At 48.6% G+C, this 19,892-nt stretch overlaps 1 protein-coding gene across 1 annotated transcript in view; it reads right to left on the reverse strand.

Moving 5' to 3' along the window:
* Positions 1–19,892, reverse strand: part of PCSK6 (proprotein convertase subtilisin/kexin type 6) — a 136,367-nt gene that overhangs the window by 48,976 nt on the left and 67,499 nt on the right. Inside the window, exons 12-13 of the mRNA XM_008571193.1 lie at positions 16,688–16,876; positions 13,388–13,524 (exon numbers count right to left, since the gene is read on the reverse strand). Of these exons, the coding sequence (XP_008569415.1) occupies positions 13,388–13,524; positions 16,688–16,876 (326 nt within the window). The remainder of the gene's footprint in view (positions 1–13,387; positions 13,525–16,687; positions 16,877–19,892) is intronic.

The raw sequence follows: 19,892 nt of genomic DNA on the forward strand, positions 1-19,892 counted from the left end.
CGCGCCTCGCTCAGCCAGTGAGCGGGAACCGGTCTGTATGTGGGATCCGAACCCTCAGGCGGGAGTGCCGCTGTGCTTCCCAAGTGGCGCACTATCCAGTGCGCCACCGGGCCGGCCCCATATATGTACTCTTTAAAAAACTTTTCAACATGGAAATTTTCAAATAAACATACAATAGAGAAAACAGCACAGTGAGTCCCCAGGTGCCATCACACAGACCCAACCATCATCAACGTTTTGCCAATCTCGGTTCGTCTGCCCCTCCCACTCCTCCACTCCCCACCCCACGCCCCCGGGCTATGTTTTAAAGCAATTCCTAGACATACTAGTAATATTTCACTTGTAAATACTATGGCATGTATCACTAACAACAAGAACTTTTTTCATAAAAACTTAATTCCTTATTATCATCTGTGACTCTATTTAAGATTCCTTGATTCTATACTGATTTGTAACAATGACATAAAATAGCACCGGTACCTAATGGAAAGCACAGAAGTACTAATTATCAACCTAATCCATTCTTGTTGTTTTGATAAATTTGACTTCTTCCCTAGATTGGTGGGAATCTGAAAATGATGCTGTTGAACCCAAGAAAAACATGGTATCTGCAGGCTGATGCTCTTTGGAAACAAAGGAAAGATTAGAGAAAAAAAGAGAAATTTTAATCACGGAGAAAGTGAATTCTCAGAGTTCAAGAGAATGACATCAAATTTTTTTAAATGCCATCACTTGTCTCAGACAGTCTATTTATTACTATGCGAATACCAAGTATGTAAAACTAAAACCCGCTGGAGCCATGAAACAAGATGCATGGTGTTGATTACAGAAAGAGGATTGGAAAGCGTGCTTATGTTCTCCACTTAAACTTTTTTTTTTTAAAAAGCAAGCAATGCTGTATTTAAAGATAAGACAACTATGCACGCCCCACAATTCCCCCGCAGGGGAGTATGGTGGGTGGGGTCCCAGCTCCTCAGATGGGATCCTGGCTGGGAAGGGAGGGCTAGGCCAGGTCGTTGAAGTCTGAGCCCTGCACGGAGAGAAACCACACCCGTGGCTGAGCTCAATGCAGGCACTGAGCTGTGCCCTCAGGATGGCGGGGCACAGAGGCAAAAACTCACTACCTGCCTACACAGCAGACCTGGCATGGAGCAGGTAAATGCTGAATGAATGAGAATAGTGCCAAGCATAGACGCCCTGGTGCTGTACAAAGCCATACCTGATTCCTGCTGAGCAGGGGAGGACCCACAGCTTCACGCACATCAAGGGTGCTGGTGGAAGCCCACGCCACAAGGAGGTGCAGGGCCTTTCCTGTGCACCTGGATGGGGAGGCTGGCCTGACCTGTGCAGGTGCACAGGCTCTGCCCTGTGGCCAGGGTGTGACCACCAACGTGGTCTCCTAGGTGAGAAGGCCCCTACCCTCAGTTACTTGGCCTGGGTCATCACCTCCTGCACAACTTCATCTCACAGGAGAGGGGGCCCAGGACAGAGGCCAGAGAGATGGGGAAGGTGGAGGTAGGAGGATCTGATCTCAAGCCTGTCCGATGCCTGATGCGGGAGGGTGAAGCATGCACATTGCCCAGAGATCTAAAACTTCTGCACTCAGCTCCCAGACTTAAAAATTTGGAGCGTTCTGGATGGAAACGCTCTAAGATGCAGCCAAACTTCTCTGAAAGATGTTCTGCAGGATGGCCCCTCACCACTGTTCTGACGGCCCTGTCCCCAGGTCCTGCCTCTGTGACCTTGCAGGCTCTCTGCATGGCAGCTGGCGGAAGCCACCCCTGCCACACCTGCATATACAAGGACTACACATGCCTTGCTCTGGAGCACAAGGGCCTAGTGTCCTGAGATCTGGCGCCAAGCAGAGCGCAGTAAAGGTGTGCTGGGTGCGGGAATGGATGAAGAGCTACCTGCAAACACAGCGCGGCTGTGGAGCAAGGTGTGCTCTTGGTTCCACTCCTCAACTGTCTCCTGGAGGAGAGTGATCCTGGGAGAAGATGCGCCCTTCCCTTGGTCTAGGAACCGAAGAAGAAGGAGGACTGAAGAGGAAACGGATGACTAATCTGCTACTCCGTTTTTAAAAATGATTTTAAAACTAATTACATAAGCCAAGTTCAATCTGACAGGAGGTGAGTATTATTCGAGCTATCATTCAGATCACTTAATTACTTCATAAACCCCGGGTCTTATCTGAGATTTTGAAGCACTTTTACACAGCACACCACTGGAACTGGGTTTGGGTTTTTTTTTTAAAGCAATTAAGTTGCAGAGATTTGAGAGAGATAGAAATGAACAACACAGAAACGAAGCACCTGGCCCTGAGAACAGGTTCTCAGAATCCCTGTAGAGATGAGAACGTGCTGGTCTTTCTGGGCGTATGCCTGTTTTTACTGCTTTCTCCCTGGCAATCACAGGCCACCCTGCTCAGGCGACCAGGGAGTGAAAGTTCATGCCCACTTGGGATCAATTCACACCATGGCACCCACAATGCTGACAGGTTGCTGACCCTGACGACGCTGACCTCCCCCACATTTCTCCTGGGCATCAGAACACTGAATCCTGGAGTCAGCAGGAAACCTAGGTCATCTTGTGTCACTTTCCCAGGCTGAGGTCCCCAAGAGACACTATCAGATTGATTTGAACACCTCAGAGTTGGGATCGTCCTATGTCACAAGGCAGCCTGGCTGTAAGGTAGTTCCCCTCCCTTCCTCCTTATGGTGTAACACATCATGCATACACAGTACACAATAGTGTGATAACATGCACATAAGGCTTAGTTTCCCTCTTCAGCCAAACACTGATCACAGATGCTCTGCAGGTGTCTTATCCACCTGGGCGGAGCTTCTCAGGTATGCTCTCGGTGCTTGGTCTCACCACGAACAACTCCTACTCTGGGACCCCAGGTCTGTGGGCACAGTGTAACCAATGCCCTAGTAAACTTTCAGTGGACATGCAGCACGTCGTTCTTACAGCACCCTAAAGTATCCTATAACCCTTCCTGATGGATGGTGTTTTCTGGCACCATAACCATTGATAGAGGATTCTCAGACTCCACTCTAATGTCTCAGTGTCCCGTTTCTACTGCAGCCCTACCTGACTGCAACAACCAACGCCGTCTGCGGGCACGAGATCATCCTCATTGTGGTGGCTGGCCCTTTCCCCATGTCAGCCTGGCCAGGGAGCCCCCTGCCTCTGCTCTGACCTGCCCCTGGACTGAGGAGAGCTGGGGAAGGCGATCACCGAGGACCACATCTCCGCCTGACCTCCCCGCCAGTTTGGTGCGGGGGTCCCGCTGTTTCATGACAACCCTCTGTGGTCTGTCCCATTGCCTAGTGAGCAAGGCCAGCCCTGGGGAGCCCCACCCCCAGGTGTCCAGCTGTTGGGAGGATATAGGGAAAATGGTCAGAGCCCCTCAGATGTTCAGAATCTTGCCGAGCATTTGATGTAAATGGGCACATGCACTCAGGTGTTCCTTGGTTATCGTCTAGTGTGATTGCGCATGTGCACCCAGGTGTCCTGCGTCCACAGCACCTCCCATCCCCCGGGATGCCCCCTTCCATGGGGGGGGGCATGGGGAGGTCACTACTGCTAGTGCCCCAGGACCTTCTGCAAGGCCACTGTCACTGCTGGACCTATAAGCTACTGGACCTGTAAGCTGCTGCCACTGAGGAAGCTGCGGACTGAGCTCGTGTCATCTGCCAACAGCTCCTGGAATCTTTCCCCATTACCTAGCACGGACCTGCATGTGAGGGGTCTGGTGACCCGGTCTGTACAATGGGTTTGGAGGGTCTGAGCCGCCTTAGCTCTGAAAACATAAATGGAAACTTAGTATAACTAAAATAATGAAACATTTTGGCTTTAGTTATGATTTGCCTTACTTTACACCAGCCAAGCCAGGCAGGCAATCTGTGGCCACTGCTTGACACTTCATTTTACAAAAACTACAGATGCAATATCCAATAGTCAGTCTCCCTCTCCTGACAGCCTATATTTGCTGTCTATTAGGAAAATATAGGAAAATGGTCAGGGCCCCGCAGATGTTCAGAATCTTGCTGAGCATTTGATGTAAATAGGCACATTTGCCCAGGTGTTCCTTGGTTATTGTCTAATGTAATGGCATATGTGCACCCAGGTGTCCTGGGTTATGGACTTAGGTATAAAGGATGAGTGGGTCTGATCCATGGCACCCCCCGCCCCTGAGGGGTTATAGGGGGGCTACTACTGCTGCTGGAGGCTGTTACTGCAAGCTGTTGCTGCCAGTGTCCCCAGGATGCCCCAAGAGGCCACCGCTGCTGCTGCAGACTGAGCTCATGTCTGCCAACAGCTCCCAGGACCTTTCCCAATTACTTGTGTGTGAGGGGTCTGGTAACCTAAGCCTGGTGTGTGAGGGGTGTGGTGACCCAGCCTGTACAATGGGTTTGAAGGATCTGAGCCCTAGCCCTGAAACGTTTTGGCTTTAGCATAGTGATGCAGCTTTACACTGTCCCACTAAGGTTAAAAAAAAAAAAAAAAAAAAACAGGGGGTTCTGGAAATTTGGTAGGCCTTGAAGCAGATTCTTCTATACCAGCCCTTCCTGTTCCTTTCAGCTGGAAGTGACCACGTGCTCTGCTGAATTCCAGGGCTCTTTTCTAGGTCTTTGGTGGCCCTTGGGGCCTTATGCATGGTACCACTGGTTCTTAAATACTCAAAGATTCGCCTACCAGCTCCTCAGAGGCAGGAACTGTGTCTCTGGGCCCCCTGAACACCTGCGTGGTGCTGGCACGGGCAGAACCTCTGCCCTTTGGAAGAATGCCTGTCAGGTCCCGCAGACCCTTCTGTTTGGACGGTGCAGAAACACATGGGACGAGGGCTGCTCATTTGCGAGGCTGGGGAGCGCTCATTCCAGACCGACCTCAAAAGCGCTAGGAAGGGGCTGCGCCGCCTGAGCTCCATCCAGCCCCTCTGCCCTGTTTTGGCCTCGGCTCCGTCACCCCGCCCACCAGGCGCCCTGGCGGCTCCAGCGGCCCCGCGCAGCAACCAGCTCACAGGCCGACCCTCGAACCAGGTGAGAAATGCCAGCAGAGCGAGCCGGGGAGACTCGGTTGCGACTGCAGTGTCCCACGGGAGCGCACGATGGATTTCCACTGCGGAGAGAAGCTGAGGAACCGAGGCTGACCCCAGCTGGGCTCGGGGAGGACGCGCGGACCCTGGCTGTGCTGCGCGCGCGGCCGAGAGGAAGGAAGCCGCCCTGCCACGCACAGAAGGGCTTGCTGCGTGCCAGCGGTGGCGGGACTCTTGCTTGTACTTGCCGTTTCTGGCCAAGAGCGTGCTTAGGAGCGGCTGCGAATGAACGTGTGTGAGTGAACCCACCCCAGAAGCCACTGCAGGAATGCGCAGGGCTGTGGTCCGGGCGGTCCTCCTTCCAAAGCTCATGCGGGCGTTTGATTCTCAACGTGACTGTGTTGAAAGGTGGGGCCCTTGGGGAGGTGATTGGATCATGAGGTCTACGCTCTTGTGAACGGATTAGTCCATTCTTGGAGTAACAGGCTAATGGTTTAATGGGTTCTCATGGGTGTGGACTGGTGGCTTCATAAGGGGAGCAAGTGAGCATGTTAACAAGCACTCTCATCCAGCCCTCGCCATGTGATACCCTGTGTTGCCTTGGGACTTTGCAGAGAGCCCACACTAAGAAGGCCCTCACCAGATGTGCTCCCTGGACCTTGGACTTCCCAGCCTCCAAACTATGAGAAATAAATTTTATTTTCTTGTAAGTTACCTAGTTTCAGGCATTCTGTTACAAGCAACAAAACAGACCAATACATGTGGACTCTTTGTGACAATACTGAAGAATATGTCCCCACACCTCAAATTCCAATAAGTCACAGAAGGTTAGAGCTAGAAGGTACCATGAGCTGTTTATTCTGCTCCTGTCTCAACTTTCTAAAAACAAAGACCCAGACTCTAACCAGACCTAAGAATGGAGATTGGCCTGTCTCAGGACTTAATTTGGGGCCTCCCAGGAAGTATCCCTGTATCCAAGAGTCCTATGTCCTCTGTAGTATGCAGAGCATCGGATCACATGGTGATTACAATTGGTTCCAACTGCACTAATTAGTTGGCCAAAATCTATCCTGTACCTATCAGGAGCCATGAGGCAGGGGCGCTGGGCACAGCAGGAGCTGGAAGACAAGGCTTCAGACAGCAAACTCATCAGGTTAACTCGAGGACAGAGCTGGGGAGTGCCCCGCAGACAGGGAGCAGGGACCTGATGTGGCAGCAAGAGCGTGAGCAGGTGCACAGGTGTACATAGCATGCGTTCTATGCTGTACACAGCTGCAACTCCAAAGTTCACAGTAGGCTCCAAACACATGTTAATCATTGTTATGTAAATAGACCTCTTTACATCCCGGAGGGTTGAGCATATTTAATGCACTTAATGTGTATTTCTGGCTCAGCCTTACCCCTGACCTCCCGGTACACATCTCTGCCTGGACTTGTCATAAGGAGCTTCAATTTAACCTACCCCAAGCTGAGCTCCTGATCTCTCTGGCACCTGCTCCAGATGAAGGAAATTGTGACTCCATTCTTCCATTGTGTGAGACAAAAAAGTCTGGAGTCATCCATGCCCTCTCTCTCCTCTCATAGCCCACACTTGATCCACCAGCAAATCTCTCAGCCTTACTTTCAGAATCTGCTTCACACTCTCTACTGCTACCGCCCTGGTCTGAGTCACCTTTATCTCATATTGCAACGACCTCTTAACTGTTCTCCCTGCCTCCCTATCAACACAGAAATTCAGATCAACTCTCCCCTCTGCTTAAAATCCCCCAGTGACTTCCCACCAAGTCATTGCGATGGCCTACAAAGCTCAGTTCAATGTGTTCCCACATTCCCTCAGTGAATGACCCTGTCCTATTCTACTCTCCCTGCTGCTGCCTGCAGCCTCCCAGGCCTCTCTCTGTGCCTGGAACGCACCAGGCATGTTCCTGCTGCTGGCCTGGGTGCCTGCCAAACCCTCTGCTTGGAATGCCCTTTCCCTGAATGTTTGCATAGCTCGCTCCCTCGTCTTCTGTGTCTTCCAGGACGCCTTCCCCAGCCAGCATGACATAGCCTTATTACCCTTCCCTATTTTATTTTTACCCTTAGAGCTTCTCATCATCAAATGAACTAAAACTTCCTGCATGGTGATTTCATTTAATGGCCTACTCCACCCACTAGAATGTAAGCTCACGGTCTGTTTTGTTCACTACTATATCCCCAGTGCTTAGAAGCTAGCAAATTCTCAATAAATATTTGTTAAATAAAGTCTCCTTTCTTGGAGAGGAGTACTCTTCTTTGAATAAACTGACGAATTTCACTTCCTAATGCGTTATTTAAGATTTTTATATCCCCATTCAAATTTACCTGTAGTCCTTTTTTTTTCTTTCTTTTTTAAAACGTATTGATCAATTTTTTTTACTTGTATTTTCCTCTAGTGATTTGGAAGAGCTGCATCTTGTTTTGAGTCTTACCTCCATAACATAGAAAGATATTTGAGTTTATATCAGTCTCTATCAGTGTTAAGAATAAAACAATCTATCACCCCCCAGTATAAAATGTGAATCTTAGCAAATTTTTATATTTCCCCATTCTCATCCCCAACCTCTGTTTCTGTAGAAATAACATGGCATAGGAGAGCGAGTAGGACATCTGCCACAGATATTCAGATAAGGCCTCTCCAGGAGCTCATGTCTGAGCTGCAGCCATGGGAAGCCCTGTGGGAGAGGACTCACAGTGGGGCAGCAGCTGATGCAAAGGCCCTGTGGTGGGTAAGACCAAGCATGCTCGGGGAACTGAAGGGAGGTCAGCGTGAGGGATGGCATGGCAGAGGAAACGAAACGTGGCAGAGAGGTGCTGGCAGGGTTTGCAGGTCAGGCTAAGAGATTTGGGTTTTGCTCTAGGCTGTGGGAGGCCATGAAGTGGTTAGCAGGGATGCATCATCATCTGAATTACATTTTAAAAGGATCATCAGATGCTGCACGGAGAGTGGCCCTAGCCAATAGAAGTGGAGGGAGGGAGGCTGGTGGCAGCAGGAGGTAAGAGACAGTAGGGGACTGAGACAGTACAGGACTAAGGAAGTGGGGAGACTGAGCTATATTCTGGAGGCAGATGTGGGAAGGGAGAAGGAGAAAAACTGAAGGTTGACTTGGGTTTTGGCCGAGCAACTAAGCACACAGTGAGGCTATTTGTGTTCATGGGGGAACAGGGGAGAAACATCTGAGAGTTCTGTCTGAGACACAGAGTCTGTTAGACACAGAGTCAGCAGCCCAGGAGGCTGCTGCAGAGTAGGTCTGGGGTGAGCAAGGGGCAGGGAAAGGCGGCTTTGGATACATCAGCAGGTACAAGGTGCTCAGCATCACGGGGCGGGATGAGATCCCTGGGAGGGGAGGAAGACAGAACAGAGGGCCCAGGAGCAGGCCCCGGCCATGTGTGGGAGAGGGATCAGCCAAGGAGACCCAGCAGAGCAGCCTGGGAGGTAGAGAGAGCCCATCAAGTGCAGCATCACTGCAGCTACGAGAGATCAGGGCTTCCAGAAGGGGGTGAGTTGCTGGGTGTCACCCTATACCAGGCCCCACTCTCAGCACCCTGCTTGTATTAATTGATTTCATCCCACAACAACCCTAAGGCTTGGTCATTATTGCCCCAATTTCTAGATGAGGAGACCAAGGCCCAGAAAGGATAAGTGACTTGCCCCAGGTCATAGGTGTTAGTAAGGTTTGGAGCCAGCATCCACCCTAGGTAATTCAGCTCCTGAGCCCACAGGACCATGCTCCACTGTACCATGTGGCCCCTGGAGAGGGTGCTTAGCTTCTTAGAGCCAAGACCCTGGCCTTAACAATCTGGTGAGGACAGAGACAGGACCACTGGTTTGGGCAACATGGACAGTGTGGAGATCCTGACAAGCCCTACTTTTGGTGAAATGGTCAGGAATGGGCTGGAAGTGAGCAGGAGACAGCCAGAGCAGGCAGCCTGTTCTGCTGGCTTCACATAAAGGGGAGCAGAGAAGTGGGCTGTGGCTGGAGGGGATGCAGACTCAAGGGAGACCTAGAGCATGGGTGTGACCCAATTGGAAGGGGAAAGCGAGGAATGATGCATGAGAAAGAAAGCCTGCAGCAGCACAGCCTCATGGGGGATTGGCTCTGTCCCCTCAGAGCTGCCCTGGGACACAGCTAGGGCTCCTTGTACCCTGCTCATGATACCAGAGTAAAGATCACAGGTCCAGCGGGGAGAAATGATGTGCCCCATTCCCAGAGCTATGCTGCTTGGCTACAGAGCTGCAGCCACCAGCCTCCTGTGCTTTCCTGCACAGAGCGCCAGCCCCCCCAAGCAAGTGGGATGTGTGGCTGGGTGAGAACTCTGCATGGCGCCCACAGAGCAGAGGGTGCTTGAGGATTCAGCAGTTATGAGGAGTTGACCCCGACTTTTAATGGTAGGCCGATACACTTTGGGGCTTTTAAAAGAAAGAGTTTAGGAGTTTCTATTTGTAAAATATGTAGATTTCAGGTCATTTAAAACTTTATGTTTTTGTATTTTTAGAATTTGTTATAGTAACATTTTCTTACAATACTCATTCATTATTTTAAAACCAGAGAGAATGATTTTTGGAGGTAGGAGGTCACTGTAGTGACTTGATCATTTAAAGTCAATTTTCTATTTAAATCAAGTCATGCTCTTCTCATCTCTGTGGTTAAGGAAAAAAAAAATCCCCCAAGGCTATGTTTCATTGAGAATCATAAAGGAACCAGGGCCCGGGAAGGTTCCTATGTGCCTTAGGGTACTCAAGAAGCACAGTACATCTTTGCAGAAAAGGGCACGAGGGAAATGAGACAGTGAAAGCAAGCCTTGGGGAAGCCAGTCCACAGTAAAGCAAGACTAGAGCACAGTTCAAGTACTTTACTATGAATGCAACAGAGAGAGCTCTGGAAGGGTTTATAGACCCTTGTGGGTGACAACAGGATGAGATGTAATGCTTATTCTAGTTTTCTTTCCTGGCTGTACCCCCATCACCTAGATCACCGCCTGGCCCACAGTAGGTGTTCAATGAAGATCAGTTAAATAAATGATTGATCCTGATGGTTAACTAAAAGGAGTTGTGAAATTCCTGGTACAAGAATCACCAGAAAAATGAACAACCTGAAAACCAATTTAAGAAAACCATTCCATTTATAATAGCGTCAAAAAGAATAAAATACTTAGGAACAACTTTAACCGAGGAGGTGAAAGTCTTGCATAGTGAAAACCACAAAAAATTGGGCCGGCCTGGTGGTGCACTGCTACAGTGCGCCGCTTGGGAAGCGCGGCAGCGCTCCCGCCGAGGGTTCGGATCCCACATACAGACCGGCTGCTCACTGGCTGAGCGAGGAGCGGGGGCAACACCGAGGGTTGCGATCCCGTTGCCGGTCCCGGTCCGGTACGGGCGCGACACTGAGGGTTGCGATCCGTTGCTGGTCACAAAAAAAGACAAAAAGGAAAAGAAAAAAAAAACTTTATCTATAAAAAAACCAGGTGGTTTATACTCAAAAGAAGTGAAAGCAGGGGCTCGAATGAATATTTGTACACCTGTGTTTATAACAGCATTATTCACAATAGTCAAAATGTGGAAGTATCCCAAGTGTCCATCAATAGATAAGTGGATAAGCAAAGTGTATATATACACAGTGGAATATTATTCAGCCTTTAACAGGAGGAAATTCTGACACATGCCACAACATGGATGGACCTTGATATTATGCTAAGTGAAATAAGCCAGTCACAAAATGACAAATGTATGATTCCACTACATGGTCAGATTCCAGCTTCCTCTGCAGCTGGCTTTGCAAAAAAGAAAACCACAAAAAACATTGCTAGACGGAAGTAGAACCAAATAAATGGAAAAACATTTGATGTTCATGAATTGGAAAACTTAATATGGCTCATGGCAATATTCCACAAATTGATCTATAGATTCAATCTCTACCAATTCCAACTACTTTTTTTTTAAAAGAAATGCACAAACTTATCTTAAATTCACATGGAATTGCAAAGGACCCAGAATAGCCAAAGCAATTATGAAAAAGAATAAAGTTGGAAGACTCACACTTTCTGGTTTCAAAATTTACTACAAAGCTAGAGTAATCATGGGCCAGCCCGGTGGCGCGCTGGATAGTGCGCCGCTTGGGAAGCGCGGCGGCGCTCCCGCCCGGATGGACATACAAACTGATGGAATTGAGAGTCCAGAAATAAACCCCATGTGTACACCCAGCTGATTTTCAACAGGGGTGCCAAGATCACCCAATGGGGAAAGAATAATCTTTTCAACAAATGGTACTGGGACAACTGGATAGCTTCATGCAAAAGAATGAATGTGAATCCCTACTTCACAGCCTATGCAAAAATTAATTTAAAATGGATCAAAGACCTAAATGTAAGAGATAAAATTATAAAACTCTTAGAAGGAAACATAGGAGTAAATTTTTTGTGACCTCAGATTAGGCAATGGTTTCTTAAATGTGACACCAAAAACACAAGCAACAAAAGAAAAAACAAATAAATTGGATTTCATCGAAATAAAAAACTTTTGTGCATCAAAGGACATCATCACACAAGTAAAAAAGACAACCCACAGAATGGGAAAAAGTATTTGCAAAGCCTGTGTCTCATAAGTACTCTTACAACTCAACAACAAAAAGGCAAACAACCCAATTTTTAAAATGGTAAAAGCATTATTAAAAAGACAATAACAACAACAACGAAAAAAGACAGTAACAAATGCTGGCAAGGATGCGGGGAAAAGGGAACTCTTCTACACTGTTGGTAGGACTGTAAATTAGTACAGCCATGATGGAAAACAGTATGGAGGTTTCTCAAACAACTACAGATAGATCTACTGTATGATTCAGCAATCCCACTTCTGGGATTATATATATATATATAGAGAGAGAGGATATATATATGGAATGGAAATCATCATGTCAAAGGGATACCTGCACTCCCATGTTCATCGCAGCTCTATTTACAATAGCCAAGATACGGAACCAACCTAAGTGTCCACTGACAGACAACTGGATAAAGAAAATGTGGTATATATACATAATGGAATACTACTCAGCCATAAAAAAGAATGGAATTCCGCCATTTGCAGCAGCATGGATGAGTCTGGAGAAAATTATGTTAAGTGAAATAAGCCACACTAGGAAAGAGAAATACCATGTTCTCACTTATAACTCGGTACTAAGAGAGAAAGAAGGAAAGGAAGGAAAGATGGAAAGGAAGGAAAGGAAGAAAGAAAGAAAAAACTACAACAATTCATTGAACTCTCAGAAGGAGAGAACAAACCTAAGGACACTAGAGATGGTGGGGAAGGAGGGAGGGGGTTTGGGGAGGGACAGGTCAGGTAAAGGGCATAAAGAAAAATCATGATTTGTAATAATAAATATGCTAATAATATTTTAAAAACTTTAAAAAATAATAAAAATGGACAAAGGACTTGAATAGACATCTCTCCAAAGAAGAGACACAAATGAGTAACAAGCACATGAAAAGATGTTCAATATCATTAATCATACCAGATACCACTTCACACCCCTAGAATAGTTACGATAATAATAATAATAACAATAATCAGAAAATAACAATATTACTGAGGATGCAGAGAAACTGCACCCTCATACACTGCTGGTGGGAATGCAAAATGCTGCAATGTGGAAAACAGTTTGGCTGCTCCTCAAAACGTGGAGCAATCACCACATGACCCAGCAATTCCAATCCTAGGTATATGCCCAAAAGGAATGAAAACATATGTCCCCACAAAAGCTTCTACACAAATGCTCACAGCAGCACTACAGCTAAAAGTTAGAAACAACCCAGATGTCCATCAACAGAGGAACGGGTAAACCAAATGTGTATCCACACGATGGGATACTGTGTGGCCATAAAGTAATGAAGCTCTGATGCATACCACATCATGGGTGAAGCTTGAAAACATCACTCTAGGTGAGAGAGGACAGACACAAGGGGCCACATGTCATGATTCCATTTATATGAAATGTCCACAACAGGAAAATTCACAGAGACAGAAAGTAGATGAGAGGTTGCCAGGGGCGGGGAGGGGAGGAGGGAATAGGGAGAGATTGCTTAATGGGTACAGGGGTTCCCTCTGGGGGGATGAAAATGTTCTGGAATTTGATAGTGGTGACGGTTGAACAACATTGTCAATGTACTAAAGACCACTGCACTGTACACTTTAAACAGACTAAAACTGCGAATTTTATGTTAGGTGAATTTTACCTCCACAAAACAAAACAAAGCGTTGCCAGAGATACCGTAGCCCAGAGTTAATGAGAAGGTTGAAATACAATAGTTGTCCTGAAATTCCCAAGAGCCACTGACCTTGTTTCTCCGGGTTGCGGACCTGCGATGGCATGTCTTGGACTTCCAAGGTCCATTCCCCCTCAGCCTTTTCTCCCCAACAGTGGACGGTCATGAATTCCCAGTTTGTAAACCCTTCATTGGAAAGATCCAGCAATCTGCAATTGGAGATGCAGTGTTAGGAAACAAAGGTCCTGACACTGGGTGGCTGGGCTGAGGGACCAGGCCCAGGAGGGCTCTCTCCTGCATGGGAGGAATGCTTCCGAGGACGACTGTGCAATGCAGGGCAGCAGGCCTGAGTAGAGCGGAAGAAGCAGTCCAGTCCTCAGCAGCCGTGAGGGCAAAGCATGCAGGTAAAATGTTGATGGTGTTCAAACACCTGCAGCAGACTTTTACCTCCACTATCTCAGCAGACCTCTCTAACACTCTCAAAGGTGGGCTGGCAGGCAGGCCTCACACAGCCCGATGAAAGATGGGAACACGGTCCACGGTGGCTCCCTCCTTCCCATCCTAATTACAGGCCTACTGGCTTGCTGCAGGTCCAACTGCCAGCAATCAGCTGTGCCGGGACCTGAGGGGGGACATTCTGATTCCTGTGTTCTTTCCACCACAAGCAGATGCTTACAAGGTCATACAGAGCCCATGCCCCCACCGCCTGGATGCACAGAAGCAGACAGGCTGGGCCGCATGACTTCCACGTAAATCCAAAGGGTGCTCACAGAGGAAGCCTTTCTAAAATGCTTGTTTGTGGAATGACCGGTGCTGGGCACTGCTCTCCAGAAGAGCAACTACTCAAACTTGTGGTCAGTGCTGTCCTCTCATTTCCAGAGCTTAATAGGTCTCAGCAGCTGCATGTGGGGAGATGATGAGGACAGGCCTGGTTGTTTTCCAGCGGTGTGGGAGGCACCCCTGGGTGAGGCATGGGGGAGGAGGAGATCTTTCCTAACCGTGTCCACAAGCCCCTGGGCCCTTGGCCTCTGTCCACGTTCTCGTGTTTGGTTCAAGGAGAAACAGGAAGCAGCTGGTAGACAGCCTCTCCCTTCCAACACCCAGGGTCCCCTCTGTCTCTCTCCCTAGGAAAAACAGTTCCATGTTTCTTTCTCTTCCTTATTCTTCACAGTCTAACGTTCTATCTCTATTTTGGAATAAACATTATTTAACAGTGGGCTCTTTACTGTTAATCAGAAATTCAAATATCTAAGTGTTGTGTGATGTAAGACTCCACTTCCTATTTGGAAGTTCTCTGAAACTCAATGTATAAAAAAGTTTATCGAGGGAACATTTTTTGCATGGAGCAGAAGGGGACAGGAAACATCCTGTGCTTTTTTCTAAGAAACTGCAAAGGTCAAGGCTGATTTTCACACACCACGCCAAGCTGAACCCAAGACACTGGGGATAGAATGAGGACAAACTGTCTTTTTCAAGCTGAGGTCCTTAAGAATGTCAACTTGTTCTTAGTGGAAAAAAAATGGCAATACAAAACACATGTGGAATTAAGTCAGATGTGAAGTAGAAGGGGATAAATCCTAAAACACAAATTCTTGATATAATCACAAAATCTGCCTTTGAAAAAGACAAATTCCCAAGACTTAGATGATTGCCGAGTAGCAATAGGGCAGTTTTTTAAACAGCTTGATGGCACAGGTACACCACTACGTGGCAAATGGGCAGCTCCAAACAAACCCAGCAGGACCTGTTCTCTGTCATCCCAAGGGGCTCAAATACTGGGTGGGAACAGAAGGATGAAAGTCAGAAGGAAAGGAAAACAGAGCCGTGGGGGAAGGGATGCTGGGGCCCTATGGTTCCGGCAGGTCAGGTGGCCGGACATGAGCAGGACATGAAGGGCAGCCAGGTGCCTGTGCCAGGGACGATGCCAAGCATTTTTATCTATATTATCACTCTCCATTCTTGTAACATTCCTAATGTTTACAGGTGACATTTCCAGAGGGGAGGAACAGAGAGAGGCCAAGTGACCGGCTCCTGGGAGCCCAGCTGGGAAGCGAAGGATCCGGGGTCTGAGCTCCAGTCTCCAGGCTCCAAAGCCCTCGTCCTTCTGGGTCTCTGTGCCCCACCTGCTGCCACCTGCCATCCCAGTCTCTAAGCCTCCCCACCTGTGCCTGTGCCAGCTCTGCCTCTGAGTCAGGAGTCACAGACTTGGACGGCTCCAGGTGTGCAGTCTGGAGTACACAGGAGGGGGGCCCCAGTGGGGCACTTCACAAGAGCCGTGACTGACCAGGTGCTGGTGCCAGCCCGGGGAGCACAGGAGCAGTGGGCCACTCGCCCATTTGCCTAGCTCCAGCATGGTAGGTGCAGGCAACAGCGTCCAGTGTTGGAGAGCTTCCAACTTTGCAAGAAACGCTAGAAATGCAGAATTTTGGATGAAATCTCTAAAAATTAAAAAACAAAACAGAACAACAACAGCAACAAAAATCTCTGGGAGCAAAATAGCATCAAGCCACAGCTTGTCAGCTGGACCCCCCAACTCCTGCATGTGCTGGTGTCCCACAGGTGGAGGCAGCACGTGGCCCGGGCCTGCTTGCAGGAAGGAGAGATGACACCGTTTGCTCTTGTGCTATGGAAGTGGAGCCTGGTAGGGCCTGAGCTTGGTGGCCAAATTCTTGGAACCCATAAAGCAGGGGCTGGGCTCAGGGTTGACTCCAGTGCACTGAGGACAAAGCTGGTGAACTGGAGGCTGGGCAGAGGTGTGAGGCACGGCACAGCCCCCTGACCCTCCTTCAGACAATGGCCCTGTCAGTCCTGCACTGCTGCCTAGTCCGTGTCTCTATCCTATGCACAGAGGTGGGTGGAAGAGGTTAAGTAAAGGGCAACTCCTGCCTGGCCCTGTTGAGAGCTTTCACAAGACCTCCCCTTTCTGAGTCACCTGGGCTCCCTATCGCCCAGATGAGGGCCACAGCCCCAGACAGGTGCCCAAATGAGTGAAGTGGCCCTGGGACAGCCAAGTGGGGAGTGGGGGCTTTGGGAGACAAAGCCCCCTGTGATATGCACCACTGAAGACCTCGCCAGAATTCCATAAATCTCTCCACTGAACAACAATACAAAACAGAACAATGACTCCTTTGTCGTTTCTTCCAGGAAATGAAAGTCTTCCAGGACCCTTCTATGGGCAAGGTTTCAGGGAGCCATTTTTCAGGCTTGTGGGGTCTACGCATGAGGGTGTCCAAGAGGAAAGAAGCGCTGACAGAACCAGCGAGCTCCCCCATGTGCCAGGGTGCCGTGCAGGGATGCTGTGAGCCCTGACTGGACAGAAGTGTAAATCGTGGTGAGGTCCTGCCCTGGCCCCCTAGGCCAGCCCGGACTCACCTCTTTGCCAAAAGTTGAGACTTGGTCCCCGAGGGAGAAATTAGGTAGATCTGGAGGTCTCCTCGGCGCGGGTGAGAGATGGAGATGCGTGCCACCACGTGTTCCAGGTAGACAACCCGCTGGTCTGAGTGGTCCGCGCAAGAGTTGGTCAGGGCCGTGATCCGCAGCACCTGCACTATAGGGATGCTCCTGGGGAAGTAGGGGGTGCTCAGGACTCAGCACCTGAATCACAGAGGGCAAAGGATGCAGGGACCCAAGTCCCCTCCCTCCCTGGTGTGGCTGCTGGGTTCTGGGGACCCCAGGGAACAGCACCAGTTTCCTTCTGTCTCACTCTCAGATGCTCCACTCTGAGTTACATCCCCTGCCCATGGACTTTTATGGTACTGGAATTTGTTTACAGAGATCTAAAGAATGGGTTGTTGTGTAGACTTGGGCCAATGTACCCCGGGATCAGCCCCCTTTGGAGCCCAGTAGCATTTGGCCAGCTCATTTCCTCAATTGCCTGGGATCTGCAAATCTTTAAAATCCCACTACTTTGTTTCAGAGCCTGGTCTTGAAAATAGAAGTCACAATGCTGAATACCAGTATCAGCAAACATTTCCTGAGCTGATTGCATGCCCTGCGCCTGGTACTGGTCTGAGAATTTATGAGGATTAACACGTTTCATCCTGAGGGACATTAAGGACTGCACCCTAGGTCACACAGCTAATGAAGGGCGGAGCTGGGATTGGAGGCTCCAGAGTCCACTGCTCAACATCTGTGCCAGACTGCCTTGCCAGGATGCTTCATGAGCCCCACTCAAGGGACATGAGGTCAGAGTCTGCCCTCCTATGCTGGCCCAGCTGTAGCAAACGGACCACAGTCATGGAGGTGGTCAGCTCCCAACTGCTCTGCATAAGGTCTGGAGTTCCCTCCCTCTCTTGCCCCATGATCGAAACAGATGATGGTTCTCTTTACAAGTTCAGAGCAGTTTTACTACAGGGGATGAAATCTGAGGACAAGCACAAAGCCCCAGTCATTCAAGGCATTTCTACCAGAATTTTCTGACATACTCCTCAGACAAAGCAGACATAAACTCTGTACCCAAATGCTGCCCCTTCCTCCAGGCTGGGCCATCCCACCACTTCCGGGACACCACAGCTCACATCTTCAGGAATCCTGGCCCCTAGCCCCAGTGATTTGCAAACTGGTGAAAGATGGCACGCTGTGGTGCAGACCCACCCACCGCCCAGCAGCACATTCACCATCCCCCAGCACGCGGCCGCCAGCTGGGTTTACTGCGGGGCGTGCTTTTCCCATTACACCCTGACGTTCCTCTTGGGAGGCTCAAAGCCTATGCTCAGAGACTCTCAGGAATTACATCGCTTGGCTCTATTGGGCCAGAGTCATAAAAAACAATCAGAACAGTTATAAACAGTGATGTAATTCCCTCAGAGACTCTGTAAATATTTGAAAACATGCTTCGTGTGCACTATAAATTGATTTAGAGATGCTGACTTCTTTCATTGCCTTCTCCCAAGTTTTACAGCGTGTGTTTACTGGTCAGCAGGCCCCAGCAGTGCGGAACACAACAGAAAGCTCTGGAGAGTTGCAGGCCCTGCAGGGCCCACATATGTCTCCAGGTAAAGTGTTCACCCCTGCCTGCCCCTCCCACACAAACACACAAAGAATGCAAAGGGGGTAGGGGCCTCCAACTGTGCAGATGAAGAAACACAGAAGCCAGCAGACTCCCTAAATGCTCCCCTGGGGCTTGTGAAATGTGGCTCCCAGTCAAGACCCCAAGACGCGGGGAAAAGCCTGCACTCTCAAACGTCAAACACTTTTCCAAGGTGGAATAGCAAGATCAAGGGGAAACAAAAACAGAGTTTAAAATGCCATTTGCTACTTGGCAGGGGAGCCATCTGTCTACTCTAGAAATAGGGCTGGAATCCTAGCAAGGAAACCTTAATCCTATTGATAAGGCCCAGGATTTAGGAAAACAGAACAGGGTAAAATAAAGACAACCAAACCCCACCCCTCACTTGCCCTGCCACCTAGCACCTGGCCCCTAGTATCAACACCTAGAGAAAAAATGCTAAGGGATTCCAGCTGGTGGGTAAAAAGGGGTGGTCTGATCTAGTGCACCTGGGAGCCACCTGGCTGCTCCCTGCAGGGTGGCAGGCAGAGTTAATGGTCTGGATGCCTTTGGTTTTCAAAGCCAAGACATTACCCTAACCTGGGGGCTTGGAGCCAGAGTCTGCCTTGGGGAATAAGGCTTAACTCTAATGATTAGCTTTTACGTGAAGTCTCTAAACTATGAAACGGCTCACTTCCAGTCCACCAGGACTCCTCATTTCTGCAAGTTCTAGGACAAGGTGGGAGCCACGGACACCTACTGCAAGGACAGCAAGTTGTCGCTCTCCTTACATGCACACGTTTTATTTCTGCTGTTGCTGTTGAAACCAAAAACCTAACATCCCAAATCAGGCAGCTTTTCAATTTCCTCAAGAAAAGAAAAAAAAAGAGGCTTCGAAATGTTCACGATAGCTGAGCTGACATTTTTCTGCGTTCAGATAGAAACTCCAAGGAGGGAAGCCAAATATCAAAAGCTATCACTTTTAAAGATTAACTTAACTCCAAGACAGAAAGTGAAACAGTCAATGAAAAAATAGAAGTTATTACCCACCTTGCAGTTATTTCAAAGATAACACAAAAAACGCAAGTCAACTGCAGAGTAATTTATTTAGGTTAAGCAACGTGCAAGAATTATCTTTGTCACATGAGTACAGCTAAGTTGTAGTTTAATCGTGAAAATTGATTTTAAAAGATCTTAAAGTTTCCAAGATAACTAAAAACGTTCTTTTGCTATTAAATTCTGAAATTGTTGTGTGTGTACATAAAGCCATCTTCCTAGGACCCTAATGGAACCTGAAGAATTAAAGGATCCCACAATGCCTGCCTGCAGATGGAGTAATGGTTAAGCCAGGAAGACTGCTGGGCTTGGAAAAGATCTCTAAGGACAAAGAAATGCCATCAAAATGTAGAGGCACATTTCAGAAGTAATTACTCTGGTCCTCCAGATGTGCTGTATCCTAACCTCTCTTGAACAGCTCCTTCTCCTAGTGCTACCCAACAGCAGCCATCAACACAATCACCTTCCTGGCATCTCCATATCACTCATATGTCAACTCCTTCCAGTTGTTTCCAAAGCACAAAGGACAGGCCT

Source organism: Galeopterus variegatus, unplaced genomic scaffold (assembly GCF_000696425.1).
Source record: "Galeopterus variegatus unplaced genomic scaffold, G_variegatus-3.0.2 Scaffold36, whole genome shotgun sequence".
NCBI classification, from domain to species: Eukaryota; Metazoa; Chordata; class Mammalia; order Dermoptera; family Cynocephalidae; genus Galeopterus; species Galeopterus variegatus.